Below are 8,225 nucleotides of genomic sequence, written 5' to 3' on the forward strand. Positions count from 1 at the left end.
CATCTGAACTATCGTGGCCAAGTACTTCTATCCAGCGGTACAGTCAGCATTCCGGAAGGTTTCTCAGGAGTCCCCCTTGCCGGGTCGGAGGGAACGTGCCGCCAGAGCCCGGCTTCAGCCAGTTTTTCCGGGGGCAGGTGTAGCCTTGGGCGCGGGGCCGGGGGAGGGGAAAGGGCGGGCGTGGGGTTGAAGTGAGACTTGGGACTCGGGCGGCTGGCTGGGCGTGGGCCTAAGGACGCTCGCCCGGCCCGCCCCCACCACTCCATTGGCCACATCAGTGCAGAAAAGGGCCCGCGGCCCGGGGCGCCCGCAGTGTCACTGGGCCGGCGGGGACGCTGGTTGCGCGGTGGGCTAGGACTGGCCAGGAACGTCGGCAGCGGGGTCAGGCCCGGGAGACTTGGGCAGCCCACGGGGCATCTCCGTCCCTCGCTCCCACCCCCTCCCCCGGGTCGGGGGAGGCGGTGTGTCCGGCGGAGGGTTGTGGGGCGCGGGGCAGGGCTGGAGCGCCATGAGCAGCCCGGATGCGGGGTACGCCAGTGACGACCAGAGCCAGACCCGCAGCGCGCTGCCCGCGGTGATGGCCGGGCTGGGCCCCTGCCCCTGGGCCGAGTCGCTGAGCCCCCTCGGGGACATGAAGGTGAAGGGCGAGGCGGCGGCGAGCAGCGGGGCGCCGGCGGGGGCGGCGGGCCGAGCCAAGGGCGAGTCTCGCATCCGGCGGCCGATGAACGCCTTCATGGTGTGGGCTAAGGACGAACGCAAGCGTCTAGCGCAGCAGAACCCGGACCTGCACAACGCCGAGTTGAGCAAGATGTTGGGTGAGTCCGAGCTCGCGACCCAGGGCGGTGCGAATCGCGGAGCCGCTTCCTTGAGCCTAAGAGGGGTGCGTGCCTTGCGCTCGAGGCCAGTGGTGTGGTGCCTCCAGGGTCCTTCCCTGTTGCCCTCGGTTCCCCTTCCGCATGCCCTCTCCCGACTCTCCAAATGGTCTGGGTCGTCGGTGCCCGGGTAACCCGGGTGACCGGGGCCGCGGCTACAACGGCTTTGGGGAGGCGGCTTCCCCGCTGGTCTGGGCCACCTCGAGGGTATCCCGGGAGCCAGGCGGGTTTGGTCCTGCCCGTTCCCCTACTCCTTCCCCGAGTAGGGGACGTTTTTAATTCCTGAAAGGCCGGGAATGGGTGAGCTGGGAAGCCGCTTCTTGGAGGCCAAAAGAAGGGAGGGTTGCCCTTAGAGGACCCAAGATGTCCTGTCTTCCCCAAGTGTTTGGACTCCGCTCGGCCTCTGGAGTCGCAGTCTTTCACTCTTTAACTTGACCTCTTCCCTCCCTCTAGTTGCTCAATTAAAAGTCGGAGGGGAGAGGTAGGGCCAGGTGGGGCCCTGGGGCCTGGGAGCGGGAGCTCGGAAAGTAAGCCCGGCGCCCCTCTCCACCTTCCTACGCCCATGCAGGCAAGTCGTGGAAAGCGCTGACCCTGGCGGAGAAGCGGCCCTTCGTGGAGGAGGCCGAGCGGCTGCGCGTGCAGCACATGCAGGACCACCCCAACTACAAGTACCGGCCGCGGAGGCGCAAGCAGGTGAAGCGACTGAAGCGGGTGGAGGGCGGCTTCCTGCACGGCCTCGCCGAGCCGCAGGCCGCCACGCTGGGCCCCGAGGGCGGCCGCGTGGCCATGGACGGCCTGGGCCTGCCCTTCCCCGAGCAGGGCTTCCCGGCAGGCCCGCCGCTGCTGCCCCCGCACATGGGCGGCCACTACCGCGACTGCCAGGGCCTGGGCGCGCCCCCGCTCGACGGCTACCCCCTGCCCACGCCGGACACGTCCCCGCTGGACGGCGTGGAGCCGGATCCCGCCTTCTTCGCCGCGCCGCTGCCGGGGGACTGTCCGGCGGCCGGCCCCTACAGCTATCCGCAGGCCTCGGACTACGCGGGGCCCCCGGAGCCGCCAGTCGGCCCCATGCACTCCCGGCTCAGCCTGGAGCAGGCGGGCCCTGCAATCCCGGGCCACGTGGCGCCCTCCAGCGCCCTGCAGCTGTACTACAACGCGATTAGCTCGCCGGCGGCGGGCGGCGGGCGCGGCTTCTCTATGCCGCCGCAGCAGCACCCACCCGGCCCGGGGCAGCCGTCGCCCCCTCCCGAGGCCCTGCCCTGCCGGGACGGCGCGGACCCGAACCAGCCCGCCGAGCTCCTCGGGGAGGTGGACCGCACGGAATTTGAACAGTATCTACACTTTGTGTGCAAGCCCGAGATGGGTCTCCCTTACCAGGGACATGACTCTAGTGTGAATCTCCCAGACAGCCACGGGGCCATTTCCTCAGTGGTGTCCGACGCCAGCTCTGCGGTATATTACTGCAACTATCCTGACGTTTGACAGGTCCCCGATCCGATCCAGCCTGCCGGCCAGAAGCACAGTGTTACACACTTCCCGGAGGGGCTAAGGAAATCCTCAGCCTCATGTTGTTTCGTTTTGTTTTTAAGTTGCCTAGGCATATAATTTATGGTAATTTATTTTGTCTGCCACTTGAACAGTTGGGGGGAGAAAAATGTGAGGTTGTGTTTTAAGATTTGTTCAGATACTTGTTTCCCACAGTTGTCTTGTCAAAACCCCATTTCCCAGTTAAAGCTTACCAGTTTTGAATGTGTCCCAGAATAACTTGCTCCATTTTCTGAAAATTTATTGATCAAAAACAATTCTGTCCTGGGTGTGTTTTCTCGATCTTTAAAAAAAATAAAATCTGGAATCCTACTTTTTCACTCTACTAGTGCCTCTGTTACAAAAGCCAATTTTTAAGATGCATGTTAAGTATTGGTAGCATTGGAATCATTTTAATGATATTTAATATATAGCTGCAGATTTCTCATTCTTTTATATTGGTAGAACTAAATAATTCAAGGATAAAACCTAAAAATGAACGTTAGGATATCTAAGGTTTTGTTTTTTGCTAGGTACAAAAACCTCGTGGAATGAGCCTATGTTATACATTTCAGTGATCTTAGTTTCTAAAAAGTAATGGTTAATCTTAATACTCTAAGTATTTTCAATTTTAGTATATCCCTCCCACTGGAGGAGAACATCCAAGGCATTTGGGTTTTCTAGTTTGAATCTTGAGAGCGGTCTAAAGAGGTGTTTGGATTTTCCTTTGTCTCCATTTCATCAAGAGTCTGTACACTCCCTCTCAACACTGAGTTTGCCAGTCCTCACATGTCTACACCTTGGGAAATAGTGTTGCAGGGTTAAAAATCATTTGAAGGAGTCACAGGAATGAATCAAAAGAAAATGTGCATTGTGACCTTAACTTTGAATGAAACTCAGCATCTGTAATTTTAATAGGATGCTCTCCTATAGACTGCATACCTGGTGCATTGCATTTTCTGAAACGAGCAGTTCTTAAGCTCTGGAGAGTCCCAGTGACGATTTGTAGCTAGTGTTCTTTAGAAGTGCAACTAAAGCTACAGCCCTAGGGTATCACAGAATATTCTACCCTTGTAGGGAAGAAAGGGAGTCAGGCCTGTAAAAGTGAGGGGTTAACCCCTGCTGGGTGCTGTGGCCCTATCCATCAGATTTTGCAGATTGAGACATAATGGATACAGATGACTTGTAACGGGCATTTCCAGTGCCAGGTGTTTGGGTCAAGGTCATTCTGTACCAAGTTTGAGCCTGATCAAGCCTGTGAGTTGAGGAGCGGTTTTTCCCCCTTTTGCAAGTGAGGAAAGGAGGTACCAGAGCCGTCACCTGCCACATATGTGGTGAAAGCTTGGTGTTAAAAGTTCTTAACACTTTTTTTTAAAGATTTTATTTTTAAGTAATCTCTACACACAATGTGGGGCTCGAACCTGCAACCCCAAGATCAAGAGCTCCATGCTCCACTGACTGAGCCAGCCAGGCGCCCCTACAAGTTCTTAAAACATATTTAATCACTGTTTTCCTTCGTGCCAGGGTATATTTGTGGGCACTGGAAGAACTGGCATGTTGGTGGTGAGAAACTATATAATTCTCTGTACTGATAAATGCTATAGAGAAAAGGGAGGGGTAGGAGAATAGCTTAAAGCAGTTATCTTGAAGAGGGATATCTGAGCTGAAATGCTTGGCTGGATTCTCTGGGGAAATGGCAAGGTGTGTTTTTCAGAGAGGGCCCCTGGATGCTAGGAATGTTTGGGACAGAAAGTTTCAGTAAGGAAAGGTGAGTCTATTTTGTTAGGCATAACAGAGGTTACATTTAAAATTTGAAATTCTGAAGTTCACTCCTGGGTTATATCTACCACCTAATCCAGTTTACTTGTCTCTAGTACTCTACCCTTTCCACATTCTTTATTCCTCTGTCCCTAGACAGGTTCTGCTTCCAGTCTGAGTTCCCTCCCCAGGATGTCCCGAGTTCCTAGCAGATAAAGTGAGCAGAGGGGCCTCACTTGCTCAGGTTCAAGGCCACGTCTCCGGTTGAGATCACACTAGGCATTTGGCACATACGTGGTGCAAGAAGACTAAGTTGTACCCTTGGCTGCTACATCTTACAAAATAAAAAGATAAATAGGGAAAAGAGGAAAGGGGACAAGTAGAGTGCTAGGTGGGGTTGGGGGCAGAGAATCAAAAGTCCTGTTAAGTTACATTCTTAACTATTCACCAGGTACAGGTGGAAAATAGTAAGAGCTAAAAAATTTTAGGCAATTCCAGGGCCTTTAACCCCAACAAAGGAGAATTAGTGCTCACAGTAATTCTTGGTACAGGCATCCAGCCCATTCCTTCTCTTTCCTCAGGCAGACTCCAATGAAGTGGTCTCAGGTGGCAGCTAGTGACTGCTTTTTGTTTTACTGTAGAAACATACATAAAAGACACATTGCTTTTCCCCTACTGGAGAAGTAAGTCAGGAGGTAAAAATGCAAGGCTGCGCCCCTGAAATTATAAACACTCTTAGAGGTCTTGCTAATTTGAATTCACCTTAGATGATGGTCTGAGGAAAGCCAGAAAGCCTCTCCCCAAGAGTGCACACGTGCACGCACGCACACAATATTTTAGACATAATTTTAGGCAATTCATGACCCCTGGCAACCCATCCAAGGGGTGTGGGAATCTGAAACCCTCAGATTTAGAAGCTGTGATGGTGAAGCTTTGTTGGAAAGCTTGGCACTGCAGCATCGAAGCAACAAGCAGTTTCCCTGTATTGGAAAACACAAAGGGACATGTCAAGAACTCTCTCATTTTACTGAGTTCTCCCTTCCTGAGACATGTGAATCAAGGAACATGGGGAGTGGTACGTCCCTTTCTCAAAGTATAGAGGAAACTCCTGATGTGCTGTCAAGGTGAACGTATGGTTTTTGCCTTTGTGCAGTTGGGGTGGCAGGAGTGAGTCCTCAGGGTTGGCCCCCATGGACCATATCTTGGGTATTTATATCCTTGTATAAATTCCTTGTGTTATCTGGGTTGGACTTGCTACTCTAACCCAAGAGAATGGACCAGAAGTGATGCAGTGTCAGCTGGGGGACAAACCATTAAGATGGCCTAGCAGGTTATTTCTTGTACTCCTGGGAGCTCTGAGCTACTGAGCAATTACCAGGGTGATGAGACCACTTTTGGAGAGACAGCGGGGAGAGGAGAGGCCCTGTGACTCCCTGCAAAGGTAGAGAGCTCACCCTTACTGACAGCTGACTCCATCTCCCAGCCACCATCCACTTGTAAATCAAGAGAGGCTAGAAGAATAAATATCCATATGAGCTCAGCCAATGCACAGGTGGCAAAGATTTTTATTTGTTTATTTAGAATTTTTTTTTAAAGATTTAAAAAAATGGTTTTTATGAGCTACTGAGTTTTGGGTGAGCTTTGTTACACAGCAACAGGTTATTGAAACAGATGTTATCCTTAAATAACCCTTTCTTATTTTTAACTATAGGGATGTGGGCACTGGTGGAAAAACCAAGAAAAGAGCACTGGGGCCTGTCAGAGACACCAATATAGATTTATTTATTTTTTTAAAGATTTTATTTTTTATTTATTTGAGAAAGAGAGAGAGAGAATGAGCCAAGGGGAGGGGCAGAGGGAGAAGCAGACTCCCCACTGAGCAGGGAGCCCAATGACAGCTGGTCTTGATCCTGGATCCCAGGACCGCAAGATCATTACCTAAGCGGAATTCAGATGCTTAACCAACTGAGCCACCGAGGCACCCACCAATATAGTTTTAAAGTGAAGGACAGAATGTAAAACTTGGACAACTCTGTGTTATCCCCAAATGCATACAGCCCTCTCTCCTCAGCCAACTCAGTGAAGTGACCACAGGTGCCAGCTAGTAACTGGTTTGTAAAGAAATATTAAATTTGTCTCCGCTTTTTACTACTTAATTTTGGAAGCAAATACATAAAGGATACATTGCTTGCCTCCAACACTCACCCTCCACCCTGGCCCCTGAGTACTTTAGAAATGTGTCAGGAGGTAGGAATGGACTGGGATATCCTGACTTGATGACAGAAGAGTCTACATACCTTTGAGAGACCCAGATAGAAAGTAGGAGGATATTTTCTTTCTTAAAGACACTGACTGCATCTCTATTAAAGCTACCACGGTGGGTGTAATAAATTACAAATAAACTTGTTACTTATACAAGCAGCTAATAGATGATATCACAATGAAACTATATCTTTCACTTATTATTCTTATCTCTGAGGATTATTGTACCTTTCATTTGAATCACACCGCAAAAAACATTGGCTTGTTCTTTACCAGCTGGCTGATATCAGGAAAACACATAGACGCAAAAGGAATTCAGAACAGATGGACTGGGGTGCTATGAACCAAAATATATCATCTCTAACATTTTAGTAAAAGGTGAAAGATTTATGCGATCTGAAGAGAAACCAGAGTATGATCTCTAACATTTTAAAATGTCCCATTTCATTTTGTTTTTAATACTCAGAATTGTGCCTGTCATATAATAGATGTTCAATATTCCCGTCCTCCCCCCGATTCCCCTTTGATTTGTTTTGACAATACTGGACAGGGAGAGATATTTTACACCCGTTATTTCAGCATAAATTTATTCTTCCTGCTTACAAGGTGCTTCCTTCTGAGTCCAGAATACTCTCTGAAGAAAAGTTGTATTGATGTCCCTACCCATCCCCATCTGGAGTAGGATGAGGGATGTTTGATTCTTGTTCCTCCACATGATGAGCCTGTGGCAGACAAAGCATTTCTTCGGGGCCTCTGGCCTGGGAACCAGCTGTGTCTCTTTAATTTTCCACTGTAACACCCACCCCTCTCTTCCTTCTAATGAGAAAGTTGTTGTGTGCTTGCTTCTAAATTATTAGGCACCTTTATGTGACTCAACAGTTCAATTTGCACTGTCCCCCTTGCACAAACACAAAAACCTGACCACTGGCTTTATTCAAGATTCTGGATATTAAAAATTCTTAAGGCAGTATAAAACAGTATTTAAATAGTGTAATAGTATTTCTTAGTGCAGTATAAAATTGCTTAATATACAGCAAATGCTAAATAAGTTGTTGCTATGATAACAATGATGTTCTTTAATATAACTTTCTCTACAGCTCAGGTCCAAACAAAATTTGGCTTAATAAAAAAAAACAAAACAACAACAACAACTTTTAAACATCTTATTCTTGCTAAAGATGTTTTAGCTTGGAGAGTCTTGTTTCCACTTTAACCAAAGTCTTAAAAACTTTGCCAAAGTTGAACTCATAATAAATAGTCCCCAAACTGATGTTGCTCAAAAAGGCAGATGGGCACAAATATCAGTAGATATGTTGTGGACCCAGCCTTTTCCAGGGTCATGGTCAATGCTCACTTTGCCAGGAATCAGTGCCCTCCCTTAAACCTGATCTCTTGTTAGGCAAGGAAAAGAAGAATTGTGGCAAGCTTGCAGTAGGCTGAGCAGTTTTCTGGTCTGCCTGATTCTTCTGGCTACCAGGAGAGCTCCTGGGGCAAAGACTGTCCGTCTTCACTTTGCATCACCTGACCAGGCACCTCATAAGTACTCAGAAAATTGCCCGAGTACATGTTTGTTAGTTTGTACCTTAATTTTCCACTGGGGATTCATGAAGAATTTAGGAGTTCCTGCTTTGCCTCTCTCCTATAGTCACCAGTGGCTAAACTCCTTTCTCCTGAAAAATGTGTTTGAACATCAAATTTAAGAACACAAAAGAATAAGATATTGGAGAAAAGAGTAGAGAAGGGCAGTGTTCTAAAAGAAGGCTTTGCCTTTTGAGTCAGAAGGTCATCTGGTTCGGTAACTTAGCTTTG

The 8,225-nt window shown here is 49.2% G+C and overlaps 1 protein-coding gene across 1 annotated transcript; it reads left to right on the forward strand.

Annotated features, from left to right (window-relative positions):
• Positions 1-333: 333 nt before the first annotated feature.
• SOX17 (SRY-box transcription factor 17) lies at positions 334-2,722 on the forward strand. The gene is made up of 2 exons (XM_032421937.1): positions 334-815; positions 1,441-2,722. The coding sequence occupies exons 1-2, from the start codon at positions 509-511 to the stop codon at positions 2,352-2,354; spliced, it is 1,221 nt and encodes a 406-aa protein (XP_032277828.1). The 5' UTR covers positions 334-508; the 3' UTR covers positions 2,355-2,722.
• The last annotated feature ends 5,503 nt before the right edge of the window (positions 2,723-8,225 follow it).

This window comes from Phoca vitulina, unplaced genomic scaffold (genome assembly GCF_004348235.1).
Source record: "Phoca vitulina isolate PV1807 unplaced genomic scaffold, GSC_HSeal_1.0 scaffold25, whole genome shotgun sequence".
Classification (NCBI taxonomy): domain Eukaryota; kingdom Metazoa; phylum Chordata; class Mammalia; order Carnivora; family Phocidae; genus Phoca; species Phoca vitulina.

Coding starts and splice junctions, on each gene's coding strand:
- SOX17 (XM_032421937.1), top strand. CDS start 509: ATGAGCAGCCCGGATGCGGGGTACGCCAGTGACGACCAGAGCCAGACC. Junction 816..1,440: donor CGAGTTGAGCAAGATGTTGG/GTGAGTCCGAGC, acceptor ACGCCCATGCAG/GCAAGTCGTGGAAAGCGCTG.